At 38.3% G+C, this 16,727-nt stretch overlaps 1 protein-coding gene across 9 annotated transcripts in view; it reads right to left on the bottom strand.

Moving 5' to 3' along the window:
• Positions 1–16,727, bottom strand: part of robo2 (roundabout, axon guidance receptor, homolog 2 (Drosophila)) — a 426,047-nt gene that overhangs the window by 21,546 nt on the left and 387,774 nt on the right. For 6 of the 9 annotated variants that reach the window (XM_047391235.1, XM_047391236.1, XM_047391238.1 and 3 more), the window contains 3 exons: positions 11,204–11,331; positions 9,383–9,655; positions 8,443–8,568 (listed from right to left, as the gene is read on the bottom strand). In XM_047391235.1, coding sequence (XP_047247191.1) covers positions 8,443–8,568; positions 9,383–9,655; positions 11,204–11,331 — 527 coding nt within the window. The remainder of the gene's footprint in view (positions 1–8,442; positions 8,569–9,382; positions 9,656–11,203; positions 11,332–16,727) is intronic. The other 3 variants (XM_047391241.1, XM_047391242.1, XM_047391243.1) reach the window with 1 other exon arrangement.

Below are 16,727 nucleotides of genomic sequence, written 5' to 3'. Positions count from 1 at the left end.
AAACTCAATTTGGTGAAAACATGCTGCTTAGATTACAAATCCATTTGCACTCACTTTCAGCATACCACTGGAAATTCATACACAATTTCAAACACAAGATTTCAATGGGCTCTTTGCCTGTCTCCGCTTACACAGAAAAGCTCAAGGCTGCCTGATGAAGGATGAAAAGCATGCTCCTATTGATTGATTGGCTGAAAAGCCTCAAATCTCCATAGAAACAGAACAGAACGGCAGTTAATGCGGGAGAGGCAGACCTTTGCGCTCCACCCATCCCTCAGTCTCCCCTTTAACACCAGGCTTTGGGTCCCCACAATGAAATATCTCACTTCACGGCATCATTATAATGAATGGCTTGTGTAGTGTCAGTGTGTCCCTAATGGAATTCACTGAGAGTCTATTACTACTTTCATTTCTTTTATTACACTGGAGAGCTGCTAACCCCATCTATTTCCACTCATAACCCTCCAACACCAAATTCTCCACTGTCACATCCATCTTTATAAATCTGCCAGCGAGGTCAATACTACGTTTTATATGATTTGGTCACATCGCAAGAAATGCTTTTATTTTCTTTAGAAGATATTGGTCTTCAATCTTGAACGTGGTTTTAGGCTCACAAAAATACAATACAAAATGAATCCTAAAGGCTAAACTTTTCTTGGGATAATTTACTTATTGATAACATCATACCATGTTACAGTTTTTAGAAATCTTTGTATGCTGTTAGATTTTCCATATCTGGTTCCAGTTATACAAACATAGATTCAACTCCCTTTTATAAAAGACACCTTCTAACAAAACCAACAAACCTAGTGTGCTTCAGTTCAATGTGTTTTAATAATATCACTTTGTGTAACATTATGGTGTATTTTAAACATTGGGTCTAAAATATTTAAATCTAATATTGTATAATCGATTTTTCTGTTAGATAGATAAATCTAATACTAGTTAGTGTGCATGCAAATACTATGCAGACTAACTAGGTAAAAGCATCTTTGTATGTCATCCAGTGTGACTACAGGAATGTTTTCCACAAGCATCAGCTTGGAAAAATAAACTATACACTTTGTGCTATGTAAAAATTTATTGTATTGTATTCAAATGGTCCTGAAGCAGCAAAGCAACCACAAATCATCACACTACCGCCACCATATTTGACTGTCATTACAGTGTATTTTTTCTTAAATACTCTGAAGCAGCAAAACAACCCCAGACCATTACACTACCGCCAACATGTTTTATAGTCGTAGTTATTATAGAGTAATTTTGGCTGGTAGTCGACTCCTGTGAAGGTTCTTCACTGTTCCATGTCTCCTCCATTTTTTGGATAATCACTCACTCTGTGGTTGACCAGTGCTCCATAGCCTTAGGAAAGGCTTTGTCATCCTCACCAGACAATTAGATGTCACTGGCTTTATTTGTGATCCATTTTTGAGTTTCTTCAAATTAATGTGTGATATTTTGTTTTTTGGATCTTTTAGCCAATATCATGTTGTCAAACATGTCCTATTCTACAGGTCTGACAGTAGTCAGGCCTAGGTTTGGTTAGGAAACTTGGGAGTCACCTATGTCCATGATTTAACAAAGGGAGTTATTACTTTTTCCATACAGACCTTTTTAAACGAAGACATCTGAAAAATGCTTTTGGTGTTTACTCATTCCATCTTTGTCTGGTATTGAAATTAGTTTCATGACAATAAAAATTTAGATGTATGAAAATGAAAAGGATCTGAACTATTTGGTTCACTTGTTTCAGCTGAGGACATGTGTTTAGTGTTCCGTTCAGCGCATGTGGAAAAAAAGCCTTGCGTCGGTGAATGGGCACAGTGTGGCGTCCAGGCCCAGAGTTATAAGGTAATTCAATTCAATTCAATTCAGTTTTATTTATATAGCACCAATTCACAACACATGTTGTCTCAAGGCACTTCACAACAGTCAGGTAAATACATTCCAATTAATCCTAACAATTGAACAGTGCAGTCAGAGTTAGCTTTTTATTCAAATTGGATAAAAAGTTTTTCTATCTAAGGAAACCCAGCAGATTGCATCCAGTCAGTGACTTGCAGCATTCCCTCCTCCCGGATGAGCATGTAGAGACAGTGGACAGTCACTGGCGTTGACTTTGCAGCAATCCCTCATACTGAGCATGCATGTAGCGACAGCGGAGAGGAAAAACTCCCTTTTAACAGGAAGAAACCTCCAGCAGAACCAGGCTCAGTGTGAGCGGCCATCTACCACGACCGACTGGGGGTTTGAGAGAGTAATAGCAAAAGCTATTGCTTACCTCCTATAAGGTAAGCAATAGCATTGTTTCAGTCTGCTGAGTGGAATAATTTGGAATTTTTGGAGGTAAGAAAGTGGTGGATTGTCTGGGTAAATAATGTATTTTTTATCCTATTTGAGTGACCCAATTTGAACACCTGGTTTTCATGGTGCTACACACAGCACGTGTGGCACTGAACTATTTTGCGTGAGGAATGTGACACAAAAGAAATTAAGGACAATTTCCAAGTTGTATTATGTCATGCAAGCATTTGCAGTAGATACAACTGATTGCATGCAAGCACAATTAGGCTGGACAGACTCTTTCGTTTTTTATGAGATGAACAGTTGAAAACCTGTTTGCCTCATATGCTAAGAGGGAGTGACGAATATTAAACCAGGCAGTGTAAACGGTTACTAGCAACTAATTAGAGGAATCATACCTATTTAAATCTAAAGTTAGAGTTTGAGAAATTAGTATCCAAGAACCAAGTTTTTTTTTTCTTTGTGGCACTAGTGGCCTTTATTTTTCCACGTGCTGCACTCCCCACTAAGAACCAAATTTGACGGACCCCTCAGGATACTAATACAGTCACTGACTGCTCATCAGCATGCTGGAACACTAACAACCCAGAATAAGTAACACAATGCATAACTCTAGTTTGATTGTGGTTTTTGTCAATATTTACATGTAAAAATTAAATAGAAAAGGGGGTAAACAACACATATTTCTCTAAAAGCACTTAAGATTTAAATGGCTTTCTCTCCTATTTTCTACTTTTAATTCTAACCTTTTTTGGGTCTGATCCATTGACAAAGTAGTAAAATCTAAATACCTAACTGAAACAAAAAGCATGAACACACAATAATGAAGCAAAACAAACTGTGCAACGTGTGAACAATTCCAATCATAATAATGGCATACAGTTTATAAACTTAAATCTATAGAGGCAAGTCACATTAAGCTATTGTTGGGAATCTCTGTTGGGCATTTGACATGTGTTGACTTAGTCTTTGCTTTGTGTTTTGCAGTGCCCGAAAAAGCTGTAATGTTGCATGTTGTGAAAGTGAGTTATCTATGGTTATATATCGGATGGCAGAGAAATAAGAAGCAGTGTACACTTTGAGTCGAGTTCAAAAAGAATACAAGTTGCCGTTAAAAATGTTTCTATTTTTCTTTTCAAGCAAAAATAAAAGACTTGTAAATGTAGGCAGTAAAACGCCTGATGCAAAAGAGAAAATTATGGCAGGAAAGACAGACGTTGTGTCACAAAAAGATTAATACAGAAAGGAAGTTATAATAGAAACAACTGTAGGCCCAAGGCAGGTGGCACTACAGCATAAGTATAGTCTGAAAGTAATTGGGTTTTCTAATCGCGCCTCTGGGCTGTGCTTGACTTTTACCAGTAAATAGTAAGCTGACGTGATTGTTCAATCATCCTCAGTCCCTCTACACAAGACCGGCCATCAATATTGTAAATGAGCCTCTTCCAGGGAAAGATGGTCTGGCACTGAAATTACAACAGCTTATCCTTATATGAAATATACCCACTGTGGCCGGGAGCTATACATAAATTACACTGCAAACTCGTGTCTTTTGATAAAATTGTGTCTCTCTTCAAAGGGGCACTGATGCTAAACATAGACCCAGCTTTGGGTATTTTGGGTATTTGAATCCCAAGGTTTGGGCACTCCAGGGCTTTAACTGCAGGGCTGCTTAAACTTAAGCGTTGTTTTCACAGTGTACCTCAGTGCTCAGGCAAAAAGCCACAGAATGGAGATTCCCAAAGACTTCACAGTCACAAAGATCTACAGAAACAGACAGATTTGTTGGTATCCCTGATAAAAATGTGTCTTAAAATAAATTTGTCTTCTTTGCAGTATCAGCATAATGTCAATCTGTTTAAAAAATGTTTTGATTTTATTTTTTCAACTTGATCAGCATTTTTTAGGAACTCGCATTTAGTGATATATGACCTCAGGTTCCTTAAGGTATGATATGACACAGTGGCCCATTTTTTTAGCTACTAACGTAAATATAGTTTGCTTTAGCTGGAACGGTGCTCTTTGTTCAGATGAGTCCAGGACTGAGCTTTTCAGGAAATAAACACTCAAGATGGGTTTGAAAATCTGGAAACGCACCCTAGTTGCACTGTTCAGTATGGTGGAACATCTGTGATGCTTTGGGCCTGCTTGTCTTCTAAGGCATAGTCAGATATCTATCTGTGAAGGCTCCAGTCTTTCAAAATGTTCTAATTGTTAATTAAAGGATGTACTTTTCTAACATTTTCAATTTGAAATTAAGTTACTCCAATATAAACTCATGTTATTTTAAAGCATACTGAAGTGCCTTTACCAGCAATGCCAGCAAATCTTTGGGGAATTTGGCAGATATATATATACCAGCTTTGATAAAATACATTGTAACTAATAAGGAAGAGTGCCATATATAAAACAAGTGCATGAGCTCAACAGCTTCCAACATAACCATGGTCTTCACATGAACGTGGACTGTAGCTCTAGAGGCAGGCTGGGTTAGAGTGTTGGTCAGCAGAGAGTCTTCAGGGTCTCTGACTGCTACAGAAAACACCAGTTACCTCTTCTCCCCTACACTAAGAAAGGTTTTAATGAGCAGATTCCTGTCCCCAGTGGAGAGCCATGCTGTCATGAAAGCTGCTCTATTTCTGTTCCATTTCATCCTGCTTTCCTCCTTCAGACCTGACATTCATTATTCCTTCTATCTCCTCGGAGGGGGAGCAAAGCACTATAGCTTACACTCCCCCCTTCCTCCTTCAAATGCGGACTTTACTTTGGTGGAAATCTATATCAAAGCTTTACTTGTACTGATTCAAATTTTGATCGCTGTTGCAAGTTACCACACATTATATACTGACTTAATTTATTTTTGGCTAGCTAGCATATGGTACATTTAAATGTATTTTTATTTCTGTATTTTCAGGATAATATATTATCAGTACAATATCACAACCCTGACAGCATGATGTTGAAGGTGATGAACTCTTCCGCTTAAGAGTACAAAAGCTAATAATTAAAACACTGGGCAACAGTATTAGTTCATATTTATGCTCTAATCCTTTATATCTTGAGGCTTTTCGAAAAAGAAGCTGAACAAATTTAGGAAATACAGCTATTCACCAGAAAAATGCTGGAGTCTGCTTTTGTTAACAATAACCTTCAGGATTCAATTTAATAGTAAATACTGAAAACATTACAAAATACGTTGTTTCTCGGTATTCAATTCTGCCAGCACCTCTAAAGCGCACTAATTACCATGCTGTATCATTTTTTTTTATTTGTTGAGTTTGAAAATGAACACATCAATAAAATAAAAATTAATACGTTTTTTTTTTATTTGCATAAACCCCCTTCCACACTAAAACAGAAATTCTGCAAAACATATATTTTATGCTGTGTTTTCAGTTATTTTGGAATTTTTACTGAGAAAAAATTATATTCTTAAAGCTCTGAATTGGTAATGTTTTGTGGAATACACATGTAAACAGTATATTTACAATTTATTAAAAACATAGGTAAAAAGACCCATTGTGCATGCCCACTATCACTCTGTCAAAAAAATGTCTGAAGTCAGTTTGTCCCATTGCCAATTCATACTCCCATTTTAAAGCAACGCATTGCCACATTTCAAAACATCTTGCGAAGGATGGCTACAATTCATACCCAAAAATGTATGGTTCCAAATGTACCCACCTGCCATAGGCTTCTGGTTCTGATGATTGCGCCCCCAAAAAAATTGGGAGGGAAATTATCAAAACTACAAATCCAGTGGCAAGCGGCTATATTTTTACCCAAATAGTTGAGTACGAAGCAACAAAACTACAAACATGCAAAATGGTGAAGGAAGAATTGGGCAATAGTAGCTAGAAACCACAACAATAATGAAGATGTTTTTATAGTCCTGTTTTTCTTTGTCCTCACTCAATTTTTATTAATCTTCCAATGTAAAATAAATAGGTTAATAATTAACGTAGAGCAGTCACAGACAACGTGAGCTTTGCCATGCAAAGAGGAAATACATCCGTTTAAAAAAATGTCAACAGTCGTTTAGCTGGTGCCCCAACACTACCATCTAATTCATTAAAAAAGTATGAATAGGAACACAACCAATGGCTTTTTGTTTTAACATATTCTTAGGAATACTTTACATTTGACCTTTAATGAAAAAGAAATTAAATCAAAAATACTTGTGGTATAATTGTGATATTTGCTTTTCAAATTTAATTATAATATGGTCCAGAGCCTGACCGGAGCCCCCCAAAACCTGTGTGTCTATAGGAAGAATCTGCCTGTAAGGCATGGCCACATCAGATCCTTTACTCCCACTGTGTGCAGAGCATTGAATTAGAGACCAGTTAAGGCAGTGGCTTGTAACTAGATAAAAGAGGAGAGTGGAAGGGAGGCCTGCATAAGGGCTGCCTGGGTGTCCTATAAATGACATTGTAATTCTCTGAACATGGGTTTTAGTGTAGTCGGCCACCATTAAGGGATGAGGGAAAAGGGAGGTTTTTTTGCCACTTTAGCCAGCCGAGCATCTCTAATGGTGTCTGTGTGTGTGCTGGTGGATAAAGTCCACTCTGTCTGAAAACTCCCTCTGTCTCTACTCCTGTCTGCTCACTCACACAGTAAGAGACAAAGCCATCAAAAAGATCTGCAGTTGTGGCAGAACCCCAGCCCTAGGACTTATAGAGGTATCCCAACTGCCATTTTTCTATCACTAAACTTCATGTACAACTCGGTTAATTAGAAGAAAAGTTCATTTATAATGATTCAATAATTCAAATAGAAAACTGACACTCATATATTATTCAGGCCCATTACAGACAGAGTGATATATTTAAAATATTTAAATTCTCTTCATTTTGACCATTATGGCATACACCTCATTAAAAGCCCTAATTCGGTTTCTCAAAATCTGATTTATATGAGACCGAAAAAAAAAAAAAAATAAATAAATAAAAATAAATAATATATATATATATATATATATATATATATATATATATATATATATATATATATATGTCTGCAGTATCTCCATTATGTCTATAAACTGTATGGTATATGCACTCAGTACTTGGTCAGGGCTCCTTTTGGATTAATTACTGCATCAACAGCCTGGAGGCAACAAACGTTAAGCAAGCACTGGCTGCTTTAATATTGGCCTTCTGCTCGTCTGTCTTAGTTGGTCTGGAGTTACTCATCTTCCTTCAAGTCCCAACCTCTGACCTAAACCCTGGCTCAAACCCTAACCCCTATGGGGGTTAGATTAGGCCAGTTTGCTGGCCAATCAGGCACAGCCATGAGACCAGGTACTTTTATCAGCATGGAAAGGTGCCACAACTCCATATTTGTATATCTTGTCAGAGAGAAATAAAGTACTCTAAAATTTCCTGTTTGACAACTGCACTGACATTGGACACAAGCAAATGAGTGGGTCCCTAAATGATCACTGACCACGGAAACTTCACACTGGATATCAAGAAACTGTGATTCTGTATTCTGTGGCTCGCTACTACTTTTTCCTACCATCCTTTTATTACTTTCCCTTAACTTTCCAATAATATATTTCAACGTAGCACTCTGCCAACAAGTAGTTCCTTTAGCAATGGCCTTTTCTCCTACCCCCAGTCTTCTCTATGGTTTTGCTGGGTCAATATTTCTCTATTAAAAATGTGTTTTATATCTTATGTTGTATAAAAAAATTCAGAGAAACTGTTTTGTGTGTAATTAGCTGTATGTAGTAATATGCAAAATGACCAGATGTATTGCACAGTTTTTTTTTTTATTGTCTTTTACCTTTCGAATTGTTTTACTGAAATAGCTTGACTTTTCAGAGATATCCTAATTTGTTAAAATGCACTTGTATACCCAAGAAATCCTTATCCTTAAAAAAAAATTGAAATAATAAAAAAAACAAACAATAAAAGACTAGTTCCGAAAGAGCACAGGTAGCTGGAAACAAGGGAGGCAACTGATTGAGCAAAGCATCTTCAGTGAGTGGAGAAGGGGATAAGTTTTTGAGAATGGCGTCTGCACATGCAAATACCAGCTCACTAAATGAATTAAGACATCGTCAATCATAAAGATGGGCGGGGGTGCATAATGTCCCATCCTGCTTTATTCTCCGCTGCGTAAACCAACCTGAGAGACTGCCGCTTCGCTCTGAGCTGTTGTGAGAGCTGGTGGTGCTGAAATCTTGTGATTGGTTGTGTGGTATTCTACTAGACAATCCATCGGTCAATCGGTAGTCAGGAATGAAAAGGAGGGCTACAGTGGAGGTTAGAGGGCAAAAATCACAGTGGCATCAGGTGATTGGCAGTTAGCACAAGCACATGCAAAACATGCAGTTAGAGCAAAAAGAAAGCGGGATAAATTCAGGAAACAGAGACTCAGCACATATTTCTCAATGTCTTGTGAGTAATAGAGAACACATTCATGGGGCAAATCATTTTTCTTTTTTTTGTGTGATTTGAAAAATGTGGTTGAAATCTTCTCCCCTGACTGTTCTCAATTCTTGGAATAGGATCAGAGAGTCAGCAGTGGAGATTACGCTTCAATGTTCGTCCCCGTTTAGAAAGATATAATCACATTTTATCACGTTTTGAAAGATTCATTAAAAAGGGGACAAAGTAGAAAAAACAGAATAAAATGAATTGCTTTTAGAGTGTTGGAAAATTAGATCATAAATATGTATAAGAATACAACTATTAAAGTATGAAACTTTAAAAAATCCCTTCTCAAATCCATGGTAATGATCTTAGATGATTTTCTTCAATATTAAGAAAGATAAAACAGACTGGCAATTATGCTAAAACTAAGGGAGGAGGAGGCTTGCAATGAAAACTTAGCTGGAAATTAATGGATGGCTCTACTGTGTATCTCTTTCACGGGAGTTTATTCAGCTTCAACCAGAGCAACCAATATGACGGCTGCTAGAAAATAACGACAAATACACTTTTAAGACACCCACTTTGCACTACAGTGAAGTTGGACTGGATTTTGAGACTTTATAAGAAATTAGCCTCCTAAACACAAGTACAACACATCATTTAACTAGCACCTAGTGTAATCTTTGACTTACTGTTGTTGCAGGAGTTCTTGTCAGGCAAGGAGTAGCCCAGGTTTGCCATTTCCTGCTTAGCTTGGAGAGAGGCCTTCCACTGAGCATCGGGCAGATCCACAGCCAGCTCGTGGATGCTGCCGGAGTGGAGGATCTGAGTGGTTGCATAAGGAGTTGCTTGGGATGTCTGACCTGGACTGTTGTAGCTGGCCTTAGTGGTGAAGTCTATACTGCTGTAGATGGCTCCATCAGACATCATCGTGCCTGTTTTATCTCCTTGTCCAGTGGGAAGATCTGAACAGAAGGAGAGAGAACCTATATGTAAGCAAATTCAGGGTTAACTTATTTGCAAACCAGAAATATATTTTTAAGTAGATAAAGAGGAATATCAAACTATTATATCTTTTTATGGAAGTACAGAAACTATTAATGTAGAGTAAAAGGATTTTTCCTTTGTTCTCATTTTATCAGGTAGGATTATCCACATGAGACGCATGTCCCCAGCTTCTCAACCATAGCTCAAACTGCAATCTCAAATTTTGACAGGTTGGCTAATTTTCTCATGAATGCCACTCTCTGTACATTATGGAGATAAAATACTGGTTGATCATCAAAACTCACCAGTTATAATTCACAAATGTTAAAAATAGATTATTACCTGCTTTGAAAAAATTTTTATTTTGGTCATTGCATTTAACTAGTACCTTATCTCTCCCCCTCCCTCTCCTGTTGCTGTGCCCTGCCTGTTAGCTAACTAAACTAAAGGGTATTTCAGGGTTATTTAGTCAGTTTTCAACAACATTTTAGTATCTCAAGTTTTAAATGTAAAATACACAGATTAGTAAAGCTCTGAACTATGCTTTCATCTTTCTGTTTTTTATATTGTTTTGGCATTAGAACCACCTTTAAAGTAGAGACACATAAAACCAGATATTTGGACTTTAACAGAATTATCTTAAACTGATTAAAACAGATTCTTTAAAGCACTGTTTCAAAACATGTATTTGCAAAGACAAACAAAGGACAATTCTTACATTCCTAAAAAATATTGCTTACTTCATTCATTCTGGTGAACGCATTACCGTGCTTCATCTCCTGGTGTGGGTGTATCATTACAACCCTAATAAGAAATACACATCTAGTTGTACATGACTGACAGACAAAATTTCTGTTCAAAACAATAAAGCCGTCTGTAACTTCCTCCAATTGTTTGCCCTTAGGGTGAAGAGCTTTATTATACCCCCACATACTATACCTTCTAGATATCTTGACACCCTATCTTTTCTGTTCCTATACATGAGCATAATGCACATGTTTTGCATCTGTCTACATGCTGTACCAGACGGAGAGAAAGTAAGTGAAACAGAAGCCAGGGTCTCCTCATACCACACGGTTTGCATGCCCAGTGAAGGGGAGATGATGTAAAGCCATGGCGGAAGTGTCCACATCTGCAGCAGTCAAGCTGTGCCTGTCCTTCACAACTCGCTGCTCAAGACCATCCTTTCAAACATCCATCCACCCCCCTACATCTCCGGTGCCTGCCTCTCCCCTTCACATTCTCCTACTCAAAAGTATGGGCAATGACACCAAGCTGGACTATCTGCCATCACTCAACCTGGTGACAGCAGAGTCCCCCTGCTGTTAATGCTCGAGCTGCCTTCTGGTGTAAAAAATAAATATGTCTAAACACATACAAAATATGCTTGAATGTGCACATTTTCTATGCATATATGTGCATGACAAACAACGGGGGCTGTGTTTGAACACAAAGGAAGGCAGGGATGCCGACTTTCATCTCTTATGGTCTCAATCTTGAAGGAGCTGGAACACCAGAGTGCTCACCTCCTCGACCAAAATTAGTCAGGTCGTTTGGTCCCCCGGAGCTGCTGTTGACAGGTAGGCTGGTTGCCGGCCAGGAGTCGGCTAACCAGGGGTAGCCCGGGTCACTGGCATTCAGCAGGCCCGGTCGGCTGAAGAAAAACACAGGTTGAAACACAAAATTAAATAAGAGGCTGTGTGTGTTTTTTTAATGAAAAGACCTTCATTAGATATGATTTAATTCCAAATTTTTCTGCATTTAGAAATGTAAAATAAAGCACATCAAACATAATTTTAAACATTACTTTCTGCACAATAGTGTGTGTTTATAAGAGATAAGCTTCTGAACCAAATTAAACACTTCTGAAAAAGGGAGAAATAGCACACAGATACACTTCTTGTTTTAAAAAGTTAAAATTCCTTCAGGCAAACACAGCTGTTTATTTCCCTTTTTCTCCTGCTGTGCCTTTGTCACATTCATTCAGATATTTATGCAAAAGCACACTATGGACACTCTACTGCCTGCTTTTGCCTTCTAAACACATGTGCAGGAGCAGATAATAGCAGTTCTGTGTATCACATATCTAACTCATTAATACCACGAACAATGTGTTGTGTTTTCTCATTAACCCCTTGTGGAGATGTCCACACAATCCACATATTTGGTGGAGACTCAAGCTTTATAACTGATCACATCATGGTGTTGAGGTGGGATGACTGCTCATGGGAGTGGCCGGTTCTACGTAACGGGTGGCGTGTGTCTCCCCAGGGATCGTGAACTGTAAAAGCAGTCTTTAAGATTTTACCTTTTCACGGGTCACTGGTGGGAGGCACTCGGGTCAGGCTGAATGCGTAGAGGCAGCTAAATGCCTGCTCATGTAGACATGTTGAGTAGGCCAACATGTGCAAAACCGCAAACTTCTGTGTTTTAATAGGATTTTATGTAATAGATCAACACAATGTACTGCATAATTGTCAAGTGAAAGAAAAATACAATGCATGGTTTTCAACATTTTGTACTCATGGAAATATGTGTGCTGTGTAGTTGTGCAACCCTCTTTACTCCTAAATAAAGTCCATTGTAATTAATTGCCTTCAGAAGTCACCTGATTATTTAATGGATCTCACTTTAATTTCAGTACAGATACAGCTGTGAACAATTTAGAGGTTTATTATAGAACATTATGTGAAAAAAGCAAGAGTGTAACAGAACTGCAAGATGGGCAAAGAGAACACTAAACAGAAAAGGTCAAGAGACAAATGGTTATTCTAGAGGAGCCATAGAGATCCCCAGCTCAGGTGGTAAAAGCTGTGGACAGGACAACTATAAATGCTGAGGTCCACAAATCTGTCCTTTATAAAACAGTGGCAAGAAGGGATGCCTTTCTTTAGTAGAGGCAGCCAAATGGGCCGTAGTTGATGGGAGGTTGAAGAAGTATGCTTTTGTTCAGTTTGGACAGGAAAATGTCACATTCCAGCAGGAAAAAGATGATAAACAGACAGTCAAAGCTACAATGAAATGGTGTAGATCAAAACATGTGTGCTAGAATAGTCCAAAAAGTCAAAGTCTAGACAAAAGCTAACTGATAATCAGCAGTAAGACTTCAAAGCTGATGTTCACGTGCTCTCCATCCAACCTGTATCATTTTCTTCTACATTACAGGTATGCAGTTAGGCTGTCACAGAAACCTAATAAAACACGTTCAGTTTTGTGGTTGTATCGCAACAGTGTGAAAACGTTCATGGCATATGGTACTTTTGCAAGCCACTGTGCGTGTGGAACTTGTTTGACTTAGTTGTGAAAGAAAAAATGGCTTTTTAGCAAACAGAAGGCTCCTATACAAAATATTTAAAATATAATCAGCTTACCTCTACACTTATAGTTTTATTTGAAGTCCATTATAGAATGTGCACCCTGAGAAGCTTTGCAACAAAATAGCTTCCAACCTAGCAGTCTGATGGAGCTTATTGTCTGAGCTCCAGCAGGGTGATGGGTTGGCACTGAGGAACTAGGAGAGAGTCAAACCACGAGGACAAGGGCAGGTAATGGGTGTGCTGCAGTTGCTCTCCATCTCAGCTACTGGTTCTAATGAGAAAAGCTGTTCAGCAAAGGGAGGAGTCCAAATGAACTACAGTCCTGGCGGTGAGCTAAGAGCCCTCGCTGTGGCTCCTGAATGCCAAAGCAGGCCCTCAGGGGAGACAAGTCATTCAAATTGATGGTTGTGCATCAGACACATCCACTTTTATAGGGTCATACATCTCTCCCTGTACTTCTACCTCTGTTTCTGGCTGCCATGTTCCACTGCTGCCATCATTCTTTCTTACCATACCATATTTTCCTAACCCCATTTTCCTTCATTTTTCCACTACACAGCTCCACATCCACCCCGTCTTATTTATATTTAAAATCTTTCATGCTGCAAAAAAGCTGAGAACAAAGACATTGTTCTTTCTTCTAAGTACCGTTTGAAAAGGAAAGAGCAGACAGTGGAAATTGCTGTATTGTCCTTGCATTTATCATGTTAGCAGTGTTCAGCAAAGCATAATTAAAATAAGACTGATCTCTACCAAGGATATTTGTTAAAAGTGTGTGCTTCCTATATAGGGGTAATGGAAAACATTTCGGGGACATCTGTCTGCTAAAAAGTTGATGCCTAACATTTATTCTCTGTATAACCGAGGATAGATGGCCACCTTGGGAGATGAGATCTGACTTGAAGCAACATCCTTCTTCCTTTTAAACATTTCAGGAACTTGTGATGAGCAAGAATGAATCTATAAACAGTGCCAACCTGCCTGACACAGAGCATCCTATCAATAAGCAAAGTAAGGAAGATTCATTCCAAACTAACTGCATAAATCTGTTGTTTATTGGTCAGCAGAATAGTTGATTTAACTTGGATTTAAAGCATAAATGTTATCTTACACAATGGAAACACAGATTACTCCATGGATTAAATCTCAGAGAAGATGATCTCATTTAGGATTGAGATCCTGGGATGGAAATGAATCTCTATAGCAACGGATTTATTAAAACCTGTTCCCTTAGTACATTTGCTCTGCCAAAAGGAGTGAATCTGTCCTGCTAAAACATTGATCAGTGTGGAGATAGGAAGTTATTACTACCTCCTAATTACTATCTCAATATTGGCATGGTTTTAAGAAATGAACCCTTATCAGCTTCTTATCAATTTCAATTGAGCAGCCAAAGCCAAGTCGTCCAGGTCTCTACAATCTGCAGCCCATTCATCTTCCATGAATCATTTAGTTTGTGATCGATTAAGTATAAATGTTGAGTCAGAGCAATTTGGCACAAGCCAACGAGAAAATGGAAACAGATGTGGCTTCATTTGCCAGTGTCTAATTAATGCTATAAACATTTCATGAAACAAATTATCATATTTTTTTTCAGATATCCTCTGCTTCACATTTCTTGTTTCAGGGCAGATGGGAAAGTTGTAACATCTGGGATATGATGGCATTACTGTGGCTACCGGTAACCGATCAAAGGCTCAATTTAGCAGCCCGGGAAGCATCATGTTCTTATTTTGGAAATACAGAGAGATGCACTGATCAGGCTTTTCCAGGCCGATTCTGAGTTCCAGCACCCTTTGGTTAGGGTTAGTCTCAATATCCAATTTAGATAATGATGGATTAAATTAAATTGTTTTTCCAATGGAATATAATGCAAAAAAAGAAAAAGAAAAAATTGTGCTGGAGGTTATTTAAATTTTTTAGTAGTAGTAGTTTTTAATCCAAATCAAAGTAATGGAATTACAAAATTATCTTCATTTATACAATAAAGTACAAGTGCATCTCAATAAAACAGAATATCTTCAAAATAAAAATATGACATAATATTACATAAACTATATTAAAAAAAAAACTTAAAACTACACAATCCTTATTACTAAAGTAGCTGGCTGTTCAGAGTGCTGTATCTAAACACATTGATAGAAAGTTGAGTGGAAAGAAAAAGTGTGTCAATAAATTTGCACAAGCGGCAGGGATACTGAAGGCAACTAAAAGAGCAATCACATATTGCTTAATACCTCAGCAGTAGCACAATTCAAGCAAAAGGAGCCATGACCACGTATTGTGCAAATATACTGTATAGTACCTTCAGACGGCCAACACTTCCATGTTAAACATCCAATTATCCATTTTCTATACCCGCTTCTTCCTTACAGGGTCATGGAAAAGCTGGTGCCTATCTCCAGCAGTTTTTCTGGTGAGTGACGGGATACACCCTGAACAGGTCACCAGTCCATTGCTGCACAACACAGAAACACACAGGACAAACAACCATGTACACACCCATTCACACTTAAGGGCAATTGAGAGAGACCAATTCAACTAACAATCAAGTTTTTGGACTGTGGGAGGAAGCCAGAGTACCTGGTGAGAACCTGTGCATGCATGGGGAGAACATGCAAAGACTCCTGGCCAGGAACCGAACCCAGGACCTTCTTGCTCCAAGGTAACAGTGCTACCAACTGCGCCACTGTGCAGACCTCATGTCAAACAAATAAACCTTTTTACTGGTATTGAAATAAATTTTGTGTTCATAAGCTGTAAGTCATAGCCATCAAAATGAACAAAAATAAATGCTTTCAATATGTCATTCTCTGTGTAATGACCTCTTGGAAGTTATTGTAATTCATTGAGATGTACCTGTATAAGACCTTTATCTGACTAGTAATAAGCTCAAACTAGCACATCAATGTACATGCTGTCAATTGATCCATTTACAGACGGGAAATAGTGGGAGATTTTTGTATTTTTTGAAAAGGGGGAGAACTGAATTTTCAGTGTTTGACCTGCTGATCACAGATCAGAGCCAATCAAGGGAAAATTGTGCAACTCAAAGTTTCTGCTCGATTGATTGCCGCATCTTTAGAAAACTGTGGCATTCAGAGCTGCTGACAAAAGATTTGAAAAGCATCCCAAAGAAATTACAGACATGGAGTGAGAATTGGAACCACTTAAGTGGAAAATTGAAAGAAAAATATAACCGCAGAAAGTAGATGAGGAAGAGAACAGCAAGCAAGTAGTGTAGCTAATTCATTAAGAGATCGCTGGTAGCTCACAGAACGATTCAGTGGAAATCGCCCATTGCTGCATTTACGCATGACAAAAGAAATGTTGGAGAAAAGCCACAGATATACAAATGCTGATATAGGACTAGATAAACCCCCCCATCATCAGCCGGAAGACATGCGGGGTCAGATTTAGTCACAGTTTTTTTGTGAGCATTGGAGATGTGCTGGTTTTTACCAAGTCAGATGTGATAAGTAGCAGATAGACAGAAACCTGGGATTCTCAAGAGAGTCCCCTGAATCCCTACAAAGGATGAGTGGTGCCATTGAGCATTGCCCCATTCACTGTAGTTCATCTCATTTCACTAACATGCACTGAAACGGAGCAGGCTGTATGGAGATGTTCACACACACAGACACCCACATCCACACACACTCTCACACCTCTCCCCTGGGTAATTATTTTTACATTATTACATGTGCTCAGATCCCAGCCGCCTACACAAGGT

Source organism: Girardinichthys multiradiatus, chromosome 18 (assembly GCF_021462225.1).
Source record: "Girardinichthys multiradiatus isolate DD_20200921_A chromosome 18, DD_fGirMul_XY1, whole genome shotgun sequence".
Classification (NCBI taxonomy): Eukaryota; Metazoa; Chordata; class Actinopteri; order Cyprinodontiformes; family Goodeidae; genus Girardinichthys; species Girardinichthys multiradiatus.
The sequence above is the reverse complement of the archived record's forward strand: the minus strand, read 5'-3'. Positions and strand labels throughout refer to the sequence as shown.